Genomic DNA, 26,494 nt, shown 5'->3' with positions numbered 1-26,494 from the left:
TGGACAATCTATTGCAGGACTTATTTTTTAAGCATGTACGGTCCACTTACTTGATCGGCTATGTTTAGCACACCGTCTGGAGATGCTACGATGGCCGAAATCGTCGTGAACTTGGCAGTGATGGAGAGCAAGTGTTCCCGAGAGCCGTTAGCGCACTGGCAAGTGGTGTTTGAACTGTCGCAGTCGCATTGTCTGTGAACAGCATATATTTTTTCAGTAATCCCACAACAAAAGTAAATAATTTGTTTAAAATTACTTTTGACGGTTATCGTTTTGCTGGTATCCCGCGAAATGTGATATGTAACCGGCCGAGTTGACCACTTTGATGGTGTTGACCTTCCTGGAATCACTCTGCGCTATGTATAAATCTCCGTAAGGGCTGAACGTTATGCCCACGATCGTGCCCAAAGCCATTTCGGTGGATTTTAGGGATTCGGTCATCACGTCTTGGCTGTCTGCTATCTTTGCCGAGTCTTTACCGTTTTTGTTGCCATTGTTTCCCGAGTAACAGTGCGACGGCGAGCCCGCAACTATTCTCACCCTGTTGTCTTTGGTTACTTTCAAAACCACCCGGTCGTCAGTTATATGTAGGCTCTCGTCAAGTGGATTCAACGCCAAGTTGGTGGGCCATTGCAGTTGTACCTGATGGACGCGATGATAATGAAATAAAAATGTAAATATTCGGAAATCGCGGAGTCGCTAGACTTACTTGTGAAGTGGGCAGTGATGCCTTGCATGGCATCGGTTGCCAGATATTGTTGTGCTTGTGGTGGCCGATTAACGTTTGAATTATGCCTTGTTTGTTCACCACTCTTATATTGGTACCGTCGGCTATGTAAAGATTTCCGTCAGATGAGATGGCGATGCCTAAATGGAAACACATAATCAATCAGTTTTAAGATATAACCTATGAAATTCGACGTCTAACGTATACCCGAAATACATGAAAATTTCAAGACGTACCTTTAGGATTGGACAGTTTTGCATTAATTGCCGGTCCTCCATCGCCACAACTGCCTTGGTCTCCTGGTATGCATCGTTCTCCGGATCCAACGTACACCTCATAGTTAATTGTTGGATCTACTACCGAATTGGTGGTAGTCACGCGAAGGATCTGATGTTTTTCTGGATCGGAAACGTACAAATGACCGTCGGTTGGCGATGAGCACAGATAGTATTGGTAAGACACTTGGGTGGCGCTAAAACAACGACAAAACGCAAATATAGTGATAAATTAATATATTACAATATGAGACATATAAACCACGGTTACCTGAGTTGTAACACTGTAAAAACGTTGCCTTCGGGTGTGAGTTTTCTGATGAGGTTAAAGTCACCTACGTATAGACTACCATCGGATCCGCTAGCTAAGGCGACGGGTGACAACAATCTGGTGTCTTTAGCAACACCATTGCAATCTTTACAGTTGAGCGGTCTTTGCAGGCCGGTGCCAGTGACCACATGCAGCGTGTGAGGATACTGGTGTTTAAAGTACAATATAGAACCGTCTCCTTTTTGTAGAATTCCTGAAATCCCAAACGGGGGTTTTTTTATGGTTCTAATAAACATTGTATGAACGGATTTTACCTTCGTGGAAATTGTAATGATGGTGTACGTCCAAGCTCCATCCTCCTATATCGGATATGTCCACGTCGAATCCTTGCAACACAGTCATCTGCACCTCCCACACTATTTGATTACAACTGTCGTACTCGTAGCCCACAGACACCTTAGCCCTGGCGATTCCATAGACCTGCGGATAAATTTTCGAACGGCGTTACACATCGGTTAGGAGACATAATTACATTTGCCATATAAGAGACTCGCCTTTTGCTTGTACACGTTCCGCTTGTCCCAAGTAAACGTATACTTCAAATTAGGATCGGCTTCTAATTTTTGTTTATAAATAGATCCTTCGATCTCGATTGTGACGTGCACGACCTTCAACTGTGGCGATACATCCGATTGGGTGAGATGAACTATCAAATAAGAGTAGTAACCCGTAGCCCAACTGCTTCTATACAACAAGTTCAAATTCGATCCGGGGATGCCGATGCTTTCTTGGAGTAACTGTTAAAACGTTCGGTGCCGGATTAAAAAATAAATAAACAAATAGTGATGCCTGGCCTGGCCCCTATAATATCTCACCTGAGTCTCTACAAATATTACATTCTTACTGGACATTCCTCCGACCTTTTCCGGTAGCCAAGTGGACACGATCTGAGGATTCTCTTTGTGGTCGACGCAAGGGGTAACGTTGTACGCACTCTGCTCGTATACAGCTCCTGTGTGAAAAGCAAAACGGTTAAGAATAGAGCCCTAAGACAATATACCAAAAATCATTAGGTACCATTGTATTCCAACGTGGTCTCCTTGTACGGATCTAATTCCTCGTTTAAAGCCATCCGGAGGGCCGGTAAAGACACTATTTGATTCCATGGCACGTACAAAGTCTTGGTCTGCGGTTTGAACGGACTTCTCTGGAACTGAAGGGTGACGGCTTCTCCACCGTTTACCATGACGTCAAACCTTGCGAAAATAGCAATTATTAGGTTAAATAGATCAACGGTATGTGGGCTGGTGGGTGTTTACCATCCACCGTTCCGGGTCAGCGTGAATCCGAATCTCGAGTCTCGGTCGACCGACACACGGATGCCAATAATTCCTAATCCTTGTGGCGATAGCACTTGACCTCGTACCACGGAGACACGCCTACAGACAAAAATTAAACGTTACTTCAAAAATACCCAAGCGACGAAAATCTTCCGAACAGCAACTACTGATGGAATCAGTTTGGGTTTATTAGAACAAAATAATATATCAAACGCATTTTATCCGAGAATTAACCATTTTTAAATTACGTTTAATTTGTTTTTGAAATTAAACATTCAACGTGTGTTTAACCCGTGTCGCGTCGCGCCTTTTATTTTTATAAACAAACCACGAGTTCATCAATCAAGCGGCCGCCATTTGGGTTTTCCTCCGTCTCTAATATAATTACTCGCAAACTACACGGACATTGAGATAAACTACCTGAAATATATTATCCAATTTCGGCGAGTAAAACCGTGCACGGTCGTCCAATGCGATTACAAACGATTATTAATTTAACTGTAAAAGGTATTACACCGGCGCGACAGTGTCTGGTTCAATACTCGACGTGACAAGACTACCTACTGAGTTTTAATCAACGTAATGCGACTGTGAAACGCCTTCGTTAAACTCTGAGATAAAAATTTAACGGCCAACAATAAAATGTCTTACACCGATGTAATTCTACATAAGTAGACGACCGTCGGTCTAAACTTTCAGAATTTCATAGTGTAGAGTTACTATGTGCAACATGGAGAATCTCCTTTAAAATCATTTTCAATTCATAAAATGAACACCAATTTTAATCATCATTCGCAAATAAAAATGTTTTATCGCCTTAGCAAGTCTATAAAAATTCCACATGGAATATATGAAAAAGTTTATGAAGAGTTGTCACAATATGCATCCATTCAAATGCGATATGTAAAATTATACGAACAAAATATAGCGTTGGCTGTTAGGTGTAATAATCTAAAATATGAAGAAGTTTTTTTGGATTTTCTTTGTCACCATCGTCTTGGTTGTTTTTAGTTATTCCGATAAGCTTCTTATTTGGATAATAATTATGCTGCATTCCAAGCGTTAGTATTTTTCTAACCGTCTCACAAGTTAAGGCAAACGTTACTAGGAATTGTTCTTAAATAATGCGTTTGAAATGCAATAGTTTATTGTAGACTAATGTAATAAAGGTCAAACCGTCGCAATGATTGTTTCTTACCATGCATCAGTTTAGGTAGGGACAGTTTAAGTTTAACCCAAAAAACAAAATAACCGGTTAAAGGTAAGTTTTTTTATTCAATTTAACCCCTCGAAAACGATTAATCGGCTATTGCAAATCATTCATTCGAACTGTTCGTTAGCGAACCCCGACTCCTCCTTTAACGATGGTGTTATAAGAGTTCATCATCATTTTTTTCTCAACGCGGTTGTAACATTGAAAAATAGGTCAATTTCTTTATTTTCAAAACGTACCACAACAACAACATTGCCTGATTGATGTGCTTCACCGTACACACTGCTCGGAACTTGCGCGACTTACTTTAAAATAAAAGGCACGGCGTGACGTAACAGGTCGAACAATTCCGTCGGTTATTATATTAAATGAGAGAAAGTGAAAATAAAAACTATTATGAAAAATATTACATAATAATATATCGGGAGGCACAATGACGTCACAATAATAATTGCAAGCAACATTTACAGGCGTTGGGCCAGAAGTGTTTCCAATTCGGCTTTTGGCTTTTTTTCCCCTTATTTCGTTTTAAACAGTAATTCGATATAATATTTGATGAGAAAAAAATTATTATAATCGTTTGGTTTTTTTTCCGTTCCGCAAAAACAATAAGTCTTCCGAAACGGCTGTCGATTGTTTGCAATTAAAAAATGGTTATCGTGAACTCAAATGGATTTTGTTTTAATAAAAATTCTCTCGGGATTAATGCGATTATTTTCGGCATGCAATTAAAGCCAACTTAATTAATCCCGTTCGAGCGCTTAATTGATAACGTTGTCAAGCAAAGCAAATTTATGTACAAACACAGAAGCGCGTGCCAGTGTTTGTAATAATGTTAATTTTATCTATATATAAACCGACAAGCAATGTACATTGATCAAATTTTTTATTTGATTATGCTGCCATAATTTTTTCCCTGTAATTATTATTTTTTATTTCATGCACTACAATTGTTTTATTTTCGTGGTCAACGACAGATGTAAAAGCGATTTATGGACAGGATTTTGGTTATATGTATGGTCTAGGAAAAAAAACCGAGGAAAAAATAGATAAAAAAAAAAATCTGTCGCCATTTACATCTGTACGGTTTATTGTGGCCACACAAAAAAAAAATTGTTAAATTCAAAAACAATATGCTAATATCATTATATTACTATCCAGCAAATCCCCTCCCCCCATCCAATATTAAGTTGTTAAGATAGACATTGTTATTGCGAAACACGAGCATATTTAAATTTAATTCGAACGATTAGTATAGTAATTCTCGTTAAGATAAAAAAAAAAAAAATTGAAAAACCATTGAAGGTTTTGGCTGCCTCCTACAATCGGTGTTGGTGTTGATAGGTGTAAGGCAGCAGCATGGTAATTGAATATGACAACAACCGATGTGTGTGTGTGTGTGTGTGTGTCTACTGGAATAAAAAAGTTCAAGCATGGGCAAGTTTGATGGTGTGTGTGCATTTTGACTTGGTCGAATAGAAACTGATTGATTACCAAACGAGACACGAGTGAATGAAATAAAATGAATAATATTATTATTCGTTGAATCGTTTGAAATGTTTCTATGTTGGTAAAATTAATTCAAACTGTTTTTTAAATAGAAAAAAAACCAAATCGGGTCAAGTGTAAAGACGTTCCCACACAAGCCGTTGCCCACACTTGATGTAAAAATATGACTGGTAAATATCGTTATGGTGTGCGAGTATTGCGAATGAAATTTATGATATAAAATTAAAAAAAAAAAAAAAAATTCTATTCTTAACGGTAGTTTTTTTTGAAAATATCCGTCGGTCGAAACAAAAAAACTTTCTGAAAACGATTTTGTTCCATCATATTAAAACGACGCAAGTGCTAAACAAATATAATAAATATATATTTTTGCTTCTAATACCTATGCTAAATATACTACTGGACGACACATAGACAAATATGACACAAAACATAAAAAAAAAAAAAAACCAAAAATTGTAGATACCTGTATTTTGTAAATGTATTGCAATAGCGTCAGCTGATCTGTATATTTTATATAAATATAATAATTATAACAGCCGTTTCCAGCCGTTACAAAAATATTTTTGACTTTTGTTGGTCAAAAATATGATTTTATTTGGCATTCTAATGTATTGTAAAAGAATAATTAAAAAATCTTAAGTATAATCCTTGCAGGTGGAGTTGTGTTCTTATATATTTTTAGTATCGTCTGAAACGAAATTCAAACGTTCCCAATACCGGGCTGGACATATTTTACTTCAATTCAAATTCCCATGCTGTTACCTTTGTAATCGTTTTTCATCGTGATCCGGTTGGAGTGTAAAAAAAAATGATTAAATCCGATATGAGCTAAAAAGCTGCAGAGAGAGAGAAGGGTGGGGGTCGGGGGCGCTCGATAATAGTATATTAACGTTAGTCAACAAAACTCTACATATTCCAGCGTTGGAACAAAAAAAAAAATAGAAAATAATAATATAATATTATTATTTTTATAAATATATTATATTTTACTTTGGGGTTAAACAAATTCCGAAAACAACAAATAATAACATTTAAAAAACATCAAAATTAAAAAAAATTATGTATATATATTGTTGATAACATAATATGTGTATCGTTTGATATGATATAAATATAATAATAATAATATATTATTCGCATTGTTTATTTATTTAATTTTTTAATTTTATTTAAATTGTTTTTTTTTTTTACCATAATGAGAACATAAATGATGAGCAATTCTGACTATGTGCTGTCAGAAATAAACCAAATACAAGCTTTATGAAATATAATATATAATAATATATTAAAATTAAATAATAAAAACCAAAAACAAAAATTATTACAATTGATATTTTATAATATTGACTTACCCGGGTGTAAAGGAGTTCCAAAACTCACTATGGTACATAAATTCGTTCGTTTTCGGAGTGTACGAGTACGGACAATAGAAAAAAAAAAGAAAAAGAAAAAAAAAAGAGGAGGACAGTTACCAAATAATATAATAACACTATTATGTTTTTATGTAAAATATATATATATAAATATATATTTAATTATGTAAAAAACTTAACGTCTAACTGTTCAATCGAAAATAGACATCTTAAGCCCGGAGATTTTGTTTGTCGTCGACTGACTGGTAGAATAGAGAATAGGTTTGTGTCGGTTTCCACGACATTAAACACAGACCGCGCCTTTAAAATGATTTCAATGAAAAAATAAAAAAAAAAACCCATAATATTTTTATATCATTATATGAATAATGTATTTGTTTTTTTTTTTTTTTACCCTCAACGCGTTTTGAAAATATATCATGACATAATATTTACATAATGCCACATCCCGTTGAAAGACAGGTACAGGTTCCAAACCGTCTTCCACAATAAGTAATGCGCTTAATGTATACGATTATAATAACTATTTCGTGTACACCTAGAACAATATGGCGGAGTTCGTTTCTTGTTATCCGTTTTATTTACCTGATATTGTTATTCTTTATTCTTCTAGTCAGGATAACGAGAACAAAATTTCCGTTGCTCAGATATAATGTTATTCCATTTAAGATGTCTCGACGGTTATTGTCAACTAATATAACGCTACTCTATTCGGGGTCGACCCAGTTGGGAATTTTTTACAAAAAAAAAAAAAACGTTATTGTTATAGCTATTGTGTTGCGTGTTACAGATTTATTACTGTCTTGCCGTTTTCTCAAGAAAGCAGAAACGAATTGAGATCGGTATAAATTATTATTATCCGTTTGCATAGGTCACAGCTGTTAATGGATGTGTTCATCTGTATAATAATATGTTAGCCTAGCGCCAATATCACTTTTGAGCGAAGATCAAAACGAACTCCACCTGCATATCCCGCAATGTCCTATAATTTATTGTGAAATTGCCAATAAAAAAAATGGTAGGTACTCGTTGAGACTTTTGAGGTATCTAATATTTTTTTTTTGTTTATGTCTTGCCGAAAGCCAAGCTTTTTTTGGAATAAAAGTATTTCCATATATAATAATAATATAAAATATATAGAAGGGTACTACACAGGCAGCTACTTATATATTATTATAACAAAATATAAAGTAAGAAATGAACCGCAATAAAATAATTGTTTTCGAGACGTACACAATGGAACTTTGACATGTCTATGTAATAAAAGCGATAACACACACAACACAGTGTTTAAACAAATAATAATAATAGTAATAAAATAAAAAAACATGTGAATATCATTTTTTAACGGCAGTACAAAATGGGTTGAAAGGATAAAACAGTGGACTAACGACCGTCCCCACGGTTTCCAACAATGAAAACCTCACAAAGTGTGGAGATTAAAAAAAAACCCGGCTATTGTTATGTCATAAGCTTCTTGACTTTAATATTTTTAAGTGGAACGAAATTACTGAAATATACTACGAAGGAATCTGTTTGTTGAATCTTTAGATTTTCCAACCAAATTAATTTTCTATACATGTTGTATGATATAATATACGATTGTTCTAATGTGATTGTATACAAAAGGTGATTTTATGTGAAAAAATCAAAAACCTTGTCTTTACAGTATTTTATAGTGCTATAATATAGTATATACCCGTTTGGCCCCGTTAAGCCACACAAAATAATATCTTTGGCATTGATGTTGTACGAGTATGTCGATAATATTATTGTTTGTCTATTGTAGTGTGGGTGTGTGTGTGTGGTTGAAATGATGACGTTTAAATAGTATAAAATAAATGTATATTGAATAAATTATTGTGCCGGACACTAACCTTTCGCTGTATTCGTCCAGATGAGCATAGCTCTGAACGCTGTGCTCTTCGACCAAAAACTTTACTCGTTGGTAGAACGAGGCTGTCACCGAGGGCGGTTGTTTCCTGAGGAGAACGTCTACCGGATCGTTGGAGGCCAAACACATGATGTGCTCGGCGCAGGAAGGCGAGTCACAGCATTCGCTGTCCGAACAATCGGCCATGCCGTCTAAACACAGATAAAAGAAGAACCAGTAAGTAAGTACAAGACATTCCAAAAAAATTAATTGGATTTATGCACTGATACCTTCGTCGTTGTCGATTTCGTCGTGACAATCGGTCTCCAGTCGGATCGAACAACTCTCGCCGGCCCAGCCGTCCGCGCAAACACACCCGTACACGTTGTTGGTCAGCACGCAATTGCCATGGTTGCCACAACCTTTGCTACAACCCTCTGGAATAGGTCGGGGAAAAAATTACGTCAATGATGGTATTATAGATTTAGGGTTGAGCGTTTCGTGCACTTACGGAATGTACAGTGCTTGCCGTTATAGCCTCTGGTGCACACGCAAGTACCGTTTCTGCATTGACCGTGCTCGGAGCATCGGTCGTCACACGGCAGTTGGTCGCATTTGTCACCGGTCCAACCGGCGTCGCACTCGCATTTGCCCTGATCGCATTTGCCGTGTGGTCCACAGTTGAGATTGCACAGAGCTGTAAAGATGTACCGATGTATCAATATGATTGCCAAGATAGTTTCGGGGAAAACTTAAGGCACAGACCTTGGGAACAATCCGGACCCGTCCAGAATTTGTTGCACACGCAAGCGCCCGTCTCCAAATCGTAGGTACCGTGATCCGAGCAACGGGGAAGACACTGGAACACTTGTTTGTTCATCAGCGAACAGTCTTCACCCTGCCAACCGGCCTTGCAGTAACATTTGCCCGACATGCAAATACCGTGTCCCGAACAGCTCTTGTCCATGCAATCGGCTAAAAATACAGAAATATTTTCGGTTCGAAGCCATTTTAAAAATAGGAAAAATATATTATCACCTTGATTGCAGTCTTCTCCCTTCCATCCCTGGTGACACTGGCACACGCCGTTCTTGCACATTCCGTGACCGGAACAATCGGCCACTCTGCAGTCCGTTTCCGGTATATCGCACTCGGTGCCCTTCCATCCTTCTTCGCAGTGACAAAGTCCTCCGCCGTACTTGCCATGGTTGGAGCACAGCATTGGACAAACGCCTGAGTACAAAAAACGAAAAACCGATCAGCCCGGAAAACCAAAGAGCCGCTTCGATCCGGGATGACATTACTTTTGGAACAGTCGTTGCCTTGATATCCGTCGATACAGTCGCATTTGCCCAGGTAGCAAGATCCGTGGCCAGAACACTCGTTGGGACACGTGGTGGTCACGTCTTCGGCTTCGGCCAGTACCAGCACGACCGCGTGAGGTCTGAGGTCGTCGTTGTACACTGACATGAACCACCGGCCTGCGTCCAAGTACTGGACCGCGGTGACGTTAACGACCAACGATTCCTCATCGACGGGGTTGTCGGACGACCGGCGGTTGCGGTTGCGGTTCTCCAGACGTCCTCCCTTGATGAACTCCGAGAAATCGTGCTGAGTGATGGTCGGCGCCACGTTTCTACGGCCGTACATGGCGAAGTTCGCACCCCAAGGCAACGTCAGGTTGATTCTCATGAACACCGGCTGCTTGTTGTGAAACTCCAAGGTCCAAAAGTGGTAAGGGTGCACGACCGATCTGTACGGCGTGCTGAAGCTCTTGATCTCCAACTCGGACGGCCATTGAATTCGGGTGCGATGCCGATGCACCTCGCCCTGGTCCTCCGGCATCGCTTCGCCGTTGGATTTGGCGCGAACCGGTGCATTGGTCACGGTAGTGGTGCTCGCGGTTTGCACTGGAAAAAAAAAAGCGCGCCTCGTGTAAATTCAAAATGCACAAACGGTAAGTCGCACAAGCAGAGCTCTACCTTCCGTAGTGAATCCCAGTGGACTGTTCGAATCCAAAGCGATAACTCTTGCTTTTTCCATAAGTACGCATTTCTCTCTGATATCCGAACACGACTGTTTCATCGCTGAAAGCGAAAAAAAAAACATTGCACATACAAATTTCTACTGCTCTATTACGTTTACTTACCTATAAAGTATACCAACGCCGACGTAACGACGAGGGTGAGGATTACCAATAGTATAAAGCTTAGTTTCCACGAACATTTGAAATCGCACTTTTGCTGTATATCCTGTAGCCTGGTGGTTGAGTATGGCGAGTATTGCGAACTATGTGCCGCAGACCTCAGTGGAAACACTGGAACCGGTGGGTTACCACGGGAACTAGTGCCCATATCGCCAGGGAACATCATCGTGAACGCTTCAACAATCAACGCTGGAGTGTCTCATTTGAAAATCCTAAAACAGAAAAATTTATTGATACGGTTAAGCTACAAATTATTAGATGACTATTTTTAACAAATTTCAGCTCATGTTAAACACAATTAGGCAATGTGGTGTATTAATAATTGTTTGAAGTTCTCACCAAACCGAGTGGTTATAAAGTTTTCAATCAAAAAACAATTAATGAATTATGACGACGGTACAAAAAGTAATTTCGAAATAACCCAGTTCTATGTGTCGTTCGGTCTGTGATATGAGCAACGAGACAATGTTTTGATATTTGTTTCATTTGGCTGCCGCAATTATTATAATAACAGCTATATGCAAACGAACATTGCAATTAAAGAAATCACCAAACTGGAAATGACAATTCACCGAACCCTTTGAAAGTTTCGGAGGTATAATTTTCTCGTGTAATTATAAACCTACAAAGGACTCCATTCCCAGTGTATTCGATTTACCGCTGTAGTGATTATTTATAACACAAACAAACCCTTGCGCTTAACGCCGTAATTCATTAGTGCACGCTAGAACGGTTCTAATTAAAGGAAAAAGACATTTAAAAAAAAAATGCAAATACATTGAATAGCTCGAAGCTCGGTCGTTTTTAATTTTGATTTTTACATGAAAACCATCGATGAGAGTATTCAATTTTAAATATTAAACAAATACCATCTGTATTGTTAGCAGAATAAAAAATAAATTAAAAAAACCTAATTAGTTTATAATATAATTATTGTCTTTGAAATATACTCTTTGAGCTTTATTTCTTGAAATCTAACTCGTTCATAATATTTTATTAGGATTTTTAAGTTAATCTATTGGCATCGCAATAAGCATAACTTTCTCTTTAGTTCATATAAATAATTTATTACTGTTTAATCAAATGAGGAACGGGTTTCGTTAGAAACAAATTCCTCGAACGAGTCCTTTGTAAAAACGAAGCACATACTTCTTATGTATAAAGAGAGATGTTATTTTCGGATACTAAGCAAGAGGTCCGAAAGGAAAATGTAAGTAGTAAAAACAAAAGTTCTCAGAAAAATTTCTAGAGCACCGGCCAATCAGAAATTAGATAATAATTTTACATTGAGACGGTCAAAAAGATAAAAATTAGATTTGCGTTAACCTCTTATGTATACGATATAACAAAGGAAACGAAAAGTTTTGAACGAATCAACTTAAGCTACAAGTCTTTATAATTTATCTAACAATAAAAACTATTGAAAAATTTGCCCTATTTCGGAATAAATTAACCGTCGTTTTGCGTGTCCTTGATGACACCTAAAGCATTGGATGTTATCATCTGAGTCGCCAAAATTTAATACCACCGTCTTGGCTGAGAGAAGTTGAACCGTTTGTAAAAGTTTCCAAGACTTAAAAGCCAAACTCATTTAAACTCTATTCGACCGACTCGGAATTTTCGACTAATTTTAAGACGCGGCGTTCGGAAAAACCCATTTATAAATAACTTAACAAATTTGTCGCGTTCTACCATTAATAGTAGTTTTCAAAAGACAGTTAAGAAGTCGATTTAAACGGAGCACTTTCTAACTAAAAATCGGCTATTAAACTTAACCGCTAAAATCCTATTCCCGTTATAATGTTACTACGGTTTTTATACATAAATAAATAAATCAAAAACGTCATTATTAATTGATTTTTCGTCGATAATTGCATTTAATAATAAATTACTGAGCATATTTAAATTGGCAATGTTTTAGTTATTTATTTTGACAAGAGGTTTTAGAGTTTTTTTTTTTTTTATGAATATATTCGCCGAATGGAAAATATAATCGTGATTGTGTTTCGGATTATAAATAAATATGACCATTAAAAAAAAAATGAACAATTATTAGCTCCATTTTTGCAATAATGAAAATATACAGGAAACACACCAGCATTGTTCGGGCTGGGTAATCGATTTCGAAAAAAAAAAATGATCAAGTTGACATCAAAACCCTTTTTTTTTTATTACCATATCAGCACAGCATAATGCCATTCCGTACAGCAATTGGGTCTTCCGAGAACCGTCCTTTGAAAGCTTTCCATGTACTATTATCATCATTAATATTACAACAATAATACATATTTTATTGTTTATCAGTTATTGTCATTGCCGTGATCGTTAATTACATTTTGTTCCGATAATAATAATAATGTACTTCGATACTTGGAAGTAATTTCAAACAAAACCAATAAACGACACTCAACGCATATTACATGAAAACAAAATTAATAATGAAAAACAACGTCAAAGGCAGTAGGTATAGAAAAATATTAATTCGTTTTTCTGTCAAACGTGAAAATCAATATTTTCGTTAAGCTTGCTATAATTATAATCTACTAACACGAAGTTAATTAAAATTGAATCATACTTATTGGGCGACATTGTCAATCGAAAATATATTTAAAATTAAAATATGACAAATCTGTATACTTTCGGTTTCACGTTAAATTTAATATTCAAAAGAAACTATTTTTTTGTTTTTTGAAGTACAAAAGTCTAATCCGATTTTGATCTTATCAACTTCAAGTCGATTGATTTCTAATTTGAAAATACTTTTTTTGACTTGTGCCCAACCACCCAGTTAAGTCATCGGGTATAGAGATAATCCTGGGTACTATCCGAATCAGAGGACTTTCTGAGGCCATAGCCGTTTAGGCGTAATTTTAATACATATTTGTTGTACTTGCCGGTAAGTGTCAAGTGTAGCGCCAATTAATTTAATCATAATTATTTTGATTAGCTTACTTGGAAAAATTATATTTGGTGTAAGTATATTTTGTAGACTTGCCGATTTAGAAAATCAGAACAAGTCAAGAAAACCGTAAGCCATCATTGGATTTAAACTAAAAAATAAATTTCAATAGATCCGCCCAATTACTAAAAAATGAAGGTACCTAAGTGTAAATTTGAAAATTCTGTGATTTGATTGTGGGTTTTTCACGATTTGTCAAGAATGAGGTTATTATATTATGTTTGTTGCGTACTAAGCAATCAGAAACAATGCATATGATTTATCTAATATCTTAGAAATGTCTTAGAAACTGATCAAAGATAACGGCCTAGCAGTCTCGAATACATCAATAATATGGATAAGATGGATGAGTGGGTTGATTAGGGAAGATAGAATAAGAAATGAATACATAAGGGCTAGTCTAGGGGTTGCATCAATTGTGGAGAAAATGAGAGAGAATAGGCTAAGATGGTTCGGTCATGTTATGGGAAGAGATAAGGTAGAGGCAGTGAGAGGTGTTATAAAGATGATTGTAGAGGAAAAAAAGAGGAAGACTAAAGAAAAGGTGGATGGACGGAATAGAGAGTGATATGACGATAGCTGGAGTGTTTGAACGAGATGTAGAAGACCGAGCTCTATGGAAGTGTAGAACAAGGGAGGCCAACTCCATGTATTGTGGAGGGTGAGGCAAAGATAAAGAAGAAGAAGTCCCGAATATATCTGCTACACAACACTGAAGCTAAAGACAGTCCAAAGCAGAACACCTTGTTAATACTTCTTGAAAAATAAATCAGATCCTCGATAAGGTGAACAACATAACATTATATTACATATTATATAAATGTATTATTTTAGAAGTAATTTAACAGTAAATTATGATTCGTATATTTTTAAATTTAATTTTAAATTTTTTTCAAATTGACTGTTCTTGTAGTATTTCTCGTGGAATCTTGTCACACGCTTGCAATCCATTTATTAAATTCAATAAATTTACGGCGTTGGAAAATAATTTCAGCGATAACAATTCGTCGTTTACCATGATTTTAGCAAAAGAAAATGTCAATTTGCCCATCTCGTCTATGAGGTCATTTATCGTTTTTTGCCCTAACTCACTGGCCGTTTGATTCATAATATTATTCGTATACAATGTTTTCGCATTTAGCATACACCACGTGAAAAACTCATCGAATTCGTCTTTAGTGACTTCCAAAAAATCTCTGACTTCTTTGGTGCGATCAAAAGCTTTTACGTATCCATCGAATTCTTCTTGGATGTACTCGCTTTCATTAGTTTCCAGCCATCGTGAAAATCGTTCACATACATCATTAACACACGAATAAGCCGTACCGAATGGATCGGTTTGACATAGATCATTGATCACGTCGACTGGGCTAGGTGTATCATTTCGGCTAAGCGCATCGACCATCGTACCGTTTTCTAATGTCATGCGCAAACGTTCGCCAATCACACTGATCAAAGGACTGAGGCCTTTTCCTACCAAAATATCCAGGAAGACTTCGGTTGCAAATTTCTGTGCAACCGGATCGGACCGAAGTTTGTCCAATAAAGGATTACCCAGAGCGACTTGCTGTTCGATATAACAATTACATATTGTACGTGTAAACTTCCATTCGTCCGACTGACCAAAATCTGACGGAATCGATCTTCCTTGAAGCTTTTCTGGAAACAATTTATCCAACCTTTGCTTGGTTTTATTGTAATCCGCCGCTAACTGAATTGACCGTTCTCGTACCAGTTCCCGTGGAATCTTGTCACACGCTTGCATTTTGTTAATTAAATTCAATAAAATTACGCTGTTGGAAAATAATTTTACAAAAAACGATTCGTCGTTTACTATGGTATTAGCAAAAGAAAATGTCAATTTGCCCATCTCATCTACGAGGTCGCTTTTTGTTCTATGCGCTAACTCACTGGCTGCTTGATTCATAATATCCGTATACAATGTTTTCGCATTTTGCATACACCACGTAAAAAACTCATTGAATTCGTCTTTGGTGGTTTCCAAATAATCTTTGACTTCTTTGGTGCCGTCAAAAGCCTTTACGTATCCTTCGAATTCTTCTTGGCCATACTCGCTTTTGTTTGTTTCCAACCATTGTGGAAATCGTTCATATACATCCTTAACGTATGAATAAGCCGTACCGAATGGATCGGTTTGGCATAGATCATTGATCACGTCGACTAGGCTAGGTGTATCGTTTCGGATAAGCGCATCAACCATCCTACCGTTTCCTAATGCCATGCGCAAGCGTTCGCCAATCTCACTGGCCAACGGACTCGGGCCTTTTCCTACCAAAATATCCGGCAAGATTTCGGTCGCAAATTTCTGTGCAACCGGATCGGACCGAAGTCTGACGAAAAACGAAGTACCCAGAGCGACATGCAGTTCGACAATACTTCCCCACATTCTATACATAAACTTCCATTTGTCCGGCAGATCAAAATCTGATGGAATCGATCCTCCTTGAAGCATTTTTCGTAACAATATATCCAATATGGTTTTATTGTAGGCCGCCGCTAACTTAACTTATGACCGTTAAGTATGGCTGGTAAATTTGTTTATAAATTAAACACTATTTTGTTAAATCGTCATATGTTACATTCACAACATTCAAACCAGAACTGAACTAAAATTAATTTAAGAGGTCATATTTTTATGAATTCTTTGAAGCCAGATATTAAACACTAAAGTATTAGCCAGAAACTTGATATGTTTTAATATACTAGCCACCTTAGATACTAACTTTTTACTGCTTGTTAATATACTATATCACTATCTATAATTCCCCCACTACCCAAAATGTATTCGGTACTTCAACGAGGCATAAAAATGCTCTTTCGTGGTTGCAGACTCGGCTAAAAAATGTTTACAAAACACAATTGATATAACCCATGAAAGCAGGAATTAAAAACTTTTTTTCAAATATATTTTGTACCTTTGTAAATGAACTATCATGAAACCTTGTTACGATTCACTTGAATATTATGTTTTGACTAGATACCGTTTTGAAAATCAATAGACACCATATAAGATGTTGTACTATTGAAAGTGATGACATCATTATCATTTACAAAAGTGGCAATTCCCGTTTTTATATAATAAAATTTGATGAAAAAACGAAAGATAAGCATATTTCATGAAGTTTTTTTCATAGATAAATTATTGGGGCTGCGATCAATTTCGCTTTTGAAAATTGATGAAAACTTGAAAAAACATACGGATAAATAAGTGTTTCGTTAAAATGTATTAACCGTTTATGAACTAAAATTTGAGTTTTTAAAAATAATGTAACATATATTCTTTTAGCTTTTGTTCTATTTTGTTTGTATCATTTTATGCGCTATAATGAGATCAATGTATTTTGTGGTTGATAAAATAAAAATCTGATTTTCATTTGAAAAGGGGAAATTCCCGATAATTAATAAACATGGCCGAATAAAGTATATCGGATATCTCAGTTATAGTATTATTTACTGACCAACCCTTTGGGAAGGTAAGACAGAAAAAAATACCACCGAAAATCCTAGGGGTATAATATTTTTATTTAAAAGTAAAATAGAACACCACACTAGACAAACCCTTAGACCGAAATTACCATCCAATTGCTGAAACGGACGTGTAAACTGCAATGCGTTATATTTAGACTTTTAAAGTCAATTAAAGTACCGCTGGTGTAAAAAGTTTATCGTTTTTTTTTCTGTTTTAGTAAGTGCTAAAGAAGTTTTATTTTTTTTTTATTTCCCATTGGGTTCAACTCGGTCCACCGAGCGAAACGCGTTATGGGAAAAGTAGAACTGTTAGCTTTCACGTACACACGAAATAAACTCTTCTCGCGAATATCAAGTTTGCCGCACAATACCCAATTTGGTTTGTTTTAAATGTAATACCGAGAAAAGTTTTCCCTAAGCACAAATTGACTTACAACTTTACACTCGAACGCGTGCCGCAATAATTTTCATCTCCTTCGTATGCAGTCTAGTGGGGCTAACTTTTTTTTCCTACTTGTAAGACATACAAATTAAACGGACCAACTTCCGAGAACCCGCTACTCCAGGGTTATTGTCTAAGTACACACATAAGACAACAATTTATAAAAAATTGAATATTACAAATTAAAATATATCCATAAGACATATCGATGTGAAAAAAATTAGAAGCTGATATTTCTACTGATACGTCTTAATGTTGTGTTAAAAATGTTTTAGTCATGTAAAACGTTTGATATGTTGTTTTGGATTTCGTTTGACGTTAAAAAAAACAATTTTTTCATCGGCGTTTGACTCTTATTTTAAATAATTATGATATTAATTATGTTTTAAATTAAAATGCTTTTAGCTGATAAACCTACACTGTTTTGGACTCTTTCAATTTTAGTATCTATATCAAACAAATTTCTCCAATTTAATCCTCATTACTTTGTTAGGTTATATTATTGAGAATCAAGTTTAAGACTGTGTATAGAAACAATAATATTATTGCGTTGACGGCAAATTTTCTACCTAAACAAGTAAGGTAGAAGGATTAAATCCCGTTTAGGGGTTCATAAAAATCCTATCGAATAAGTGTTGCCAATAGACTAAAAATCGTGCATAATTGTTTTTTTACTAAAGACATGTATGCAACGTTTAAAACAAATAAAAAATTATTGGTTAACCTTAGTAGTGATTGTATTCACATTCTTAGGTATTTTTAGTGCTTGAAATAAATGAAAAACGACAATAACAAAAAAATCAAGGTTGACAGCACTTTAGCTTTGATGGTGTTAGGTGGTACAAGCGGCTAATAGTTTGAAAACATGAGGTGACATTTATTTTTCTTTGAGAATTCCTTTTTAGCTGATATTATGTCGTCAAGCATATTACTTGTTATGAGTATAATTTCAAACGAAAATATTATGATTATTACCATCACAACGTTAAAAGCCTTCGACGGTCTACCGTTTAATGTCACCGTGTACATCCGGCCGGCCTGCAGTGTCGCTAATGGCAAAGCTGTGCGACCGAGGCGTGAGTACGTGCATCGCAAATTAACTTTAAGTGCTCTTAGCTTGTGTTCAATTTACAGCACATGACAATGATGTACCGGAGAGATAATCAGATCAACTCCACGCGTCAACTGGGTTTCCCCCGCGGCGTTCTTGGCAAACGAGATTTTAACAACGTTTAACGTTTCTTTTTTTTCTGTTTTCCCCCGAATCAACACCTACACCGTAAACAAACCCGTAAAACCAACCGGGTTTTTCCGAAATTGAGTTAACCCGCTTTGACGTCAACAAACATCACCCCAGTCACCTTAACTTGGCATACTTTATAACCGTTTTTTTTAATGTCAAAAAGTACACATAATATTTAAAAAAAATTGTAAATATACATTTTTTATAAAACTATTCTTGAAGTATTTTTTAAATTGTATATATATATATTATTTTTATACCATGTTTTATTTTTAAACCATAATATTATCTTATAATTAATTAAAAATTTTTTTTTTTTTAAATTGCTATATTTAAATATTATTTTTTTTATAAAATAGCACATTAAATTTAAAATTTGATTTCCCAAAATTCACGTTTTAGTGTTTTTTGTGACTTTACAGCAATATAAAAAATTATACCGTATAAAAAATTACACTATCATTTCTCAAAAATGCTAAAATCGTGTCTTATAACAACCAAGATTCGCTTCCTTTTTGGATTAACAAAATTTAATTTTGAGGTGGTTTTTTGATAGGTTCCTGTTGCCTACTTAATAAATTCCATTATGATTTCAACTCGATTTGAATTAAATAAAAAATTCAAAAAACCATAATTTAAAGATATAAAACTTTAAATTAAGGGTTTTTTTTAATCAAAAACCATATGCAATTATATTTCAACGTGTACTTTTTTTCGTCAATATTTTTTTGAAATTTTTCAATACAAAAAAATCAAAATTAGTCATAGTTATTTAAAATTAAAATTAAAAAAAAATAATAAACTAACAAACGGTTACCATTATTTTCACATTCGGTATACTTTTGTACAAGTCAAATTCCAATGTATTCCAATAGATATTTGCTTTGTTTAAACGGCGGTAATATAATACAGTGTAGCCAACGTGCATTTTCATTAGGTTTTTCAAACGACATTCATTCGCACGGGAGATGCTCTTTTCATGTTTTGCACCCAGCCGAACAATACACAAAGGTGTACAATTACCTTTAGGCACAAAGTGTGTCGTACCGAGCACACACACACACAATGTACTATTGCTTTTACCTTTATCATATATTATATATAAAACCCTTTTTGTCACACGGTACCTAGTATGTTGCACGAGCATGGCGGCTACACGCGATAATAAAATAATGATGATGATGATGATGATGATAATAATAATAACGTGTAACCCTACACGTTAAGAGTTTTAACCGAGATACACTCGAGAGAGAGAGAGAGAGAGAGAAAAGCCCTTTGAAAACGACACACACACACCGATGTGTGTAATTCAAAGCCGCCGAGAGAAGGAAAACCGTCCTCGTCGACCGTTTTAAGTTTACAGCGTGTACACATCTAATATAATAACAATATAACCTAATCAATCACTTTGCCATATTTAAAGGCGCGTTCTCACGAATCGAGTTTAATTGACCGATTATCATAGATGAATTGGCGCACACGGTGTTGCACGGTTCGCACATAAGTAATTGAATCCAAACACATAGACGGTCAGAAACTTTAATGGGTCCGGCGAACTTCACGGCGCTGTCCCGGCCAAAAGGGCGTCTCCCGCAAGGCGCACTAATAGCGGTTTTTGTGGTTCATTGAATAACAGTAATAATGTAAATAAACGTCAATCGACCCTTGAGAAAATTGGCGCGCCTTCGACGGTCATATTGATGTACTTACGCCTCGGGGCCGGTCGGATAAACATAGAACTTTACGACGTGAGAGTGCTTTTATGAAATAACCGTATGAGGTTCACCTGCCAACGAGACGTGCCGCGGATAAGGCCAAGTGCTTTTTTTTTTATCGAAGGGTGAAATACAGCCAATACCAGTCGATAATCGTATCATACCCGCTGTTATTATATTCCGCAAGGCGGTCGGTAAGTGCACAATTTTTATTGCCTTGTATCTGAAATTTTATTAGTTATCGTTTTCCGGTCAGCCGGTTTTTATGCGTTAACGAAAGGGGTTTTATCCGAGTGGGGCGAGTTAAGCTTCTTAGGACCTCTACCCAAAATTGTTCCAGTCGAATATAATCATACTGGGAACAAGAATCTTTACTAACAAGAATCTAAGTACGTAAATATTTTTCTAGCGATTTTCTCAAGTTTTGTAAACTAAAACCAATTCAAGACGATATGTCTGCTAAATAGATGATGTACAGTGACGGCAAAACAAATCAGAGTCTCGGTAGACCAGCTAGAACACAAGGAGACAAATCATAGTGATCGAAGATCGAAAACGGTTGGATACAATTTATGTACACACATTTGCCAAACGTCGACATGTTTGCTTGACTCTATGCGTGAAACCGTACAGCTTATGTTGACATAAACGGAGACGGACGGTATTCCTGGAGGGCGGCCTCGTTGTGCAGAAGAATTTAATTCTTTTCTCGAATACAAAAACAAATGAGAAAACAAAATAATTCGATTATGTTCGTGCCGGATAGGTCTTCTCGCGGAGAGAGACCTTATTATACCGTTGTGACGTGGGATTTTTTTCCACTGTTATTTAAAAACAAAACCCGAGTTGACGAGGCCCGAGCCCGGTGGTGATTACATTATGGAAAATAAAAATCGTGTTAACATATTCATGACTCGACGACGACGACGACCGGCTGAGTGTACACCCGTGACAGCGAGCCGGCGAAAAAACAAATCAAAATCAAAATTATAATGAAAAAAGTTTGTGTTTTTTTCCCCATACTAGCCGGCACACGTCGGGGATCCGTCAGGTCCCGCGGGAGAGCTGTGTGGGGGTGGGTGGACCGCGGAATACATCAGGGCAAATTGGAATTCTCACGCTGTTGAAGGTGTGATAGTGTTTTCTCCTGCCCAAAAACGGCGGGTAATAAAATAATAGTAATAAGCATTTTAAAACCGTTTTCCCGTGGCGATTACCCGCGGGATATAGCGTCGGTCCTGTAAAATCCAATAAAAACTGCCCTTCCTCCCCCCCCCCACTTTTATCTTACCACCGTAATTGCCTTATTGATACTGCGAGATAGTAAATCCGGCTGATATTGTATAGGTGATAGTATCTCCCTCTGGAGAATAAATAATAATATATCTCCTTCGTCAATTTAGACCGCACGTACAACATATATTATATATACAGGGTGATCCATCTGATGTGTAAGAGACGCTCATTTTCTCGGAAAATATGAACACATTTTTGGAAATTATTTTTTACCTACATAATATATACTTGTAGGTACATATTTTACTAATTTTTTAGAAAATGCCTTCCTTCATAATATGTTGCATATGTATTCATATGCGTTTGAATTTTTTATTTATCTGTTCATTAGCTATGACTTTGTAAAGATACTAAATTTCTCCTTAATAATAATTATCATACTTCTTCGGTTTTCCAAAATCGGTAGCACATAAAATACATATTTATGATCGGATAGTCCAATTGGTGATAATATTATAAAAACTAAGAAGTCACTATCAAAGAAGATTTGAAATAATGATAGACAAACTGTTCTTATCTACAGGTTACTTAGTTTACCGGTTATTTATTATATTATCTGATTATGATACAGAGTACGGTAACAAGTCAAATTATTTTTATGCGTTGTAATAAAACTACTCGTCTTTGTGGTAACGAATGAAAATATTAAGAAATACAGTAAAAAAATCAAATCTTAATAAAGTCATAACGAATAAATGAAAATTCAAAACTCAAACGCTAACATTTTTTTAAATTTTTTGTCTACAAATTTATGTAAATAAAAACATATGTTGCCATTAAAAAAAAATCCCCCTTTTTGGCTTGTAAGGATAGGTGATCGAAATTTTGAAAAATGTAGTAAAATATGTACCTAAAAAGGAAAAAAAATAACTCTTAAAATATTCATATTTTCATAGAAAATGAGTGTCTTACGTTAGTTGGATCATCCTGTACACATAAGCCGCATACTACAAAGTACAGTGGACGCGGTTTAATATAATAACGCGACAGAGTAAATAAAAAAATAAAATATATATATATATTATGTGTATAAACTATTTTTTTGATTCTTTTCTTTTTTGAAAGAGAAGGCAAATAAACCGAAAAATCCTTTTGGCAATAACGTTGTTTGCGCACGTCAAACATTCGTGGCGGTCGTCAAGAGCGCATCCGATAAAGACATAATAATAATAAGATTATATATTATATATATATTGTTATTATTATTAAAGGGTATCCATCACGGAAGGCAGAGGAGAAAGCAATAGGGTCGGTCGTGCCCTGTCGTCGCCGCACGACTTGGGCGCAAAGTTTGGAGCGTGACTTCGAGGCAAAGCAAACGTCAGAATAATAAAAAAAAAACATAATAACTATAAAAGTATCAATAATAATAGTTATAATAATAATAACGACATATTCGACGACGGCCACAGCGATAGGAATCTTTCTTGGAGTTTTTTTTTCATTGCCCGGAAATAATTACACGGTCGCGGTGTGATGTGTGATCATTGATTTTGAAATTGAGTTCTTTACAACACCGTCTAAGCACGCGAACCAAACCTACTAAGCTGGCGGCCAATTCCTGCCAAGTCCGAAAACTACCCACCGAAGCAAGCAACAGTAGTGCTTACAGTTGCTTACAATCAAACCCGGTTCGTTTGGGTTCGTTGGTAGAACTTGAAGAAAAAAAACTGTTCCCGACCTGTTGTTGATTATGAAATATAATTACAAATTTTAAATCCAAATAGTTTCCTGCAACAACCGGACAAGCCGAATTTTCATAACGTCTATGATGATCAAAATACATTTGTTTCTAGCTTATTCACCACAATCGGAATGAAGAAAACTCACTTTGTCACAACTACAATATGTATTAGTGTTTTACACAATAAGAACAACTGTTATTAAACTGAACAAATATTATTTCATAGACCCGGTTGTATCCCATAGTTAAGTATATGTATTAACTTAGTTTTAATGTATATATATATATGTATATATATATATATATATATATATATAAACAACTTTATTAATAAAATAATAGAAAGTGAGCTGCCCAATAATTCGAGTAGCCAATACAACACAGCATAATAATCAATTAAACGACATACGTTTTTAAGACAAGAAAAAAAAAGTACATAATAGTGATAAAAAAATTTAAAAAAAAAATTGATGTTTTAAAGTTAAACAAAATAAAACATATTTAATTATGATGGGCAATTAAACAATAATAAAAAAAAAAAACAAAACAAAAAAAAATGTTTTAAAAAAAATTCGGATTTAGGTATACAAGTGGTAGTCAATAGCTTTTGGAACTTATTTGAATTCTTAAGTACAAATGTTCAAAATAAGATATTTTTATCACTTCAATTCAGTAATTCGTATCGCTATAAATGCTTAATAATATACATTGAATTATATAATAAATAGTTGCCTAATTTATTATAAGTTATTTTTTTTACTAACACATAAATTTCAAATTATTCTACATTTCTGAATGTATTAACTTTTTTAAACAGTGTTTTTTTTTCTTCGATAAAATAGACAACCAAAACTTCTAATTTTTTTTTCAAATAAATGCCATCAATAAAATATGCAATCAACTTATGCTCAATTTGAAACCTATTAATAAAAAAAAATATTTTGAGAATATATTATACTTTTTGGCCATTTTAACACGGATATGTTGTTGGGCTGGATACAAACAATTTCACGTGGCCATTCTCGCGTTTCACTTTCAGTTAGAGATAAGTGATAAGAGATAAGGTATAAGATACATGAGATAAGGGATAGAGGTATAAGCGATTATATATAGGTGATAAGAAATTAGAGATAAGTGATAAGGGAGATAACATACCCACGGTTAAATGTTTTTTCAATAATAACTAGGTTTTTCTATCTTTTTAAGTGTAAGTTTTATTAAAAAAAGGTTATTATTGACCGTACAAAATTGTCTTATGTGGTGTCCGGCCACTGCGGCTTGGCCCGTCCAAAAATCTATCTCTTGCCAGCGATTCCGCCATTTTCAGTGTATGGTAATTATTTATGATGACTGCGAACGAAATACAGCATTTACAAAACCATAATAATAACGTAGGGTACATGTTAATACATTCGGTCGATCAATCAATTTAACGTTATTGGAGTTTCTATTGCCTTTGACACGTTCGGATACTGATTTTAGCCCAGCACTGACGTTTAGTACAGTTTGATGATGTATTAGCCGGTGTACAATGTACGTACATATTATTATTATTATACTGTGTAAACGATATTTTACACATGCCTTTGTTGCCGGCAAATCCGAATCCACGTGTGTAGGGTTGTGTAAAGCGGTGTACGGTATGTTGTTTTATGTTCTATTCGGCAAAATCCTTTGCATGTTTTATGAACGGCAAGAGATAAAAAAAAAAAAACGTATCAACTCGAACACAACCGCCTTTCGGTAGTCGTCGGTTGTCTCGGTAAACAAAAGAGGATTCGGGATAAGTTGCGATGAATTTAAATCTTGAAAACGGTAAACACTCCAAAAAAAAAAACACCCCTTTTGTGTATTTGCCGTTTATTTGTATTTATTTGCACGTGTAAAACCTGACGGTTCGTTTACAACAACAAATCGAAACGGATTAGTCGAGCTCGACGGTCCGGATGATTTCGAATCGTTATTATAATATTATGTAAACACTTTTATATTGTGAAAAATAATAACAAAGCTAGCTGTGAATCAATCGCGCAATTGATATAAACGCATACAGTTAAATAAACACTAATAAGTACATAGATCTAATTAAGTGACTTAGCCCTTTTCTAATGTGTAAAGTACAGGCAATTTTGACATTTCATGTCTTTTCTTTGGCACACAACCTGAAAAATCGACAGGAAAAAACCCAACGAAAATGTCTGATAATTTATCTCATATAATAAGAGAGATAAAAGATAAGAGATGAGATAAGAGATGAGAAAAGAGATGAGATAAGAGACGAGATAAGAGATGAGATAAGATATAAGAGAAATAAGAGATAAGAGATAAAATATCTGGTTGCGGACTCGTACATAAGCTGTTTCACACAATCTTCGTTTAGAGCTTGAACTATAGTGTATACTTATTAATACAGTGACGAGAGGATATTTTATTGAATGCCATTTGTTTTGTCAGAATATCACAATTTGTTTCCCTCATTAAAACTGCTTTTCGAGGGACAAGCCATGTGACTGGCCGGTATGAACGGTAGATTTACAAAATGTTCACAATGTATGAAGAATAACTTTATCTATGGTTTAGCGTTTTTTATATGTATTTTTTTTTTTATATCTATACTTAACAATATATTTTTATTAAACAAATGAAAAAAAAAATTAACCTTCACGAATTGATTATGTTTAAGTGAGATAAAATTTTTACCCCAAGTTTTTCTTTTATACCATAATAAAGAGATAAAAATATAGTGTGTGTGTGTGGGGGGGGGGGGGGCGACGATGAAATTATGAGTACAAGGGGCTGTTTAAAAAATTATGAACCAAGTGTCTTTTAAAATATTCAAACAGACCAGGTCGGCCGAGGCGAATCCATAAGGA

General features: G+C 35.4%; 1 protein-coding gene across 2 annotated transcripts in view; it reads right to left on the bottom strand.

The window, feature by feature from the left end:
- Positions 1 to 26,494, bottom strand: part of LOC126836419 (teneurin-a) — a 48,207-nt gene that overhangs the window by 8,205 nt on the left and 13,508 nt on the right. Inside the window, exons 2-20 of one of the 2 annotated variants that reach the window (XM_050569780.1) lie at positions 10,734 to 11,002; positions 10,567 to 10,671; positions 9,889 to 10,494; positions 9,623 to 9,817; positions 9,350 to 9,559; positions 9,096 to 9,281; positions 8,875 to 9,021; positions 8,589 to 8,796; positions 6,691 to 6,717; positions 2,593 to 2,712; positions 2,351 to 2,529; positions 2,149 to 2,285; positions 1,828 to 2,070; positions 1,588 to 1,753; positions 1,274 to 1,526; positions 964 to 1,199; positions 710 to 867; positions 257 to 642; positions 51 to 192 (exon numbers count right to left, since the gene is read on the bottom strand). In XM_050569780.1, the coding sequence (XP_050425737.1) occupies positions 51 to 192; positions 257 to 642; positions 710 to 867; positions 964 to 1,199; positions 1,274 to 1,526; positions 1,588 to 1,753; positions 1,828 to 2,070; positions 2,149 to 2,285; positions 2,351 to 2,529; positions 2,593 to 2,712; positions 6,691 to 6,717; positions 8,589 to 8,796; positions 8,875 to 9,021; positions 9,096 to 9,281; positions 9,350 to 9,559; positions 9,623 to 9,817; positions 9,889 to 10,494; positions 10,567 to 10,671; positions 10,734 to 10,956 (3,927 nt within the window). In that variant the 5' untranslated portion in view covers positions 10,957 to 11,002. The remainder of the gene's footprint in view (positions 1 to 50; positions 193 to 256; positions 643 to 709; positions 868 to 963; positions 1,200 to 1,273; positions 1,527 to 1,587; positions 1,754 to 1,827; positions 2,071 to 2,148; positions 2,286 to 2,350; positions 2,530 to 2,592; positions 2,713 to 6,690; positions 6,718 to 8,588; positions 8,797 to 8,874; positions 9,022 to 9,095; positions 9,282 to 9,349; positions 9,560 to 9,622; positions 9,818 to 9,888; positions 10,495 to 10,566; positions 10,672 to 10,733; positions 11,003 to 26,494) is intronic. The other variant, XM_050569781.1, reaches the window with a different exon arrangement.

Source organism: Adelges cooleyi, unplaced genomic scaffold, assembly GCF_023614345.1.
Source record: "Adelges cooleyi isolate 19-005CV unplaced genomic scaffold, UGA_ACOO_1.1 ACOO_flye_CR_arks_rails_tigmint_CR_PRNA_247, whole genome shotgun sequence".
In the NCBI taxonomy this organism is placed as follows: Eukaryota; Metazoa; Arthropoda; class Insecta; order Hemiptera; family Adelgidae; genus Adelges; species Adelges cooleyi.
Note: the sequence above shows the minus strand (reverse complement) of the source record. Positions and strands in the feature narration are given on the sequence as shown.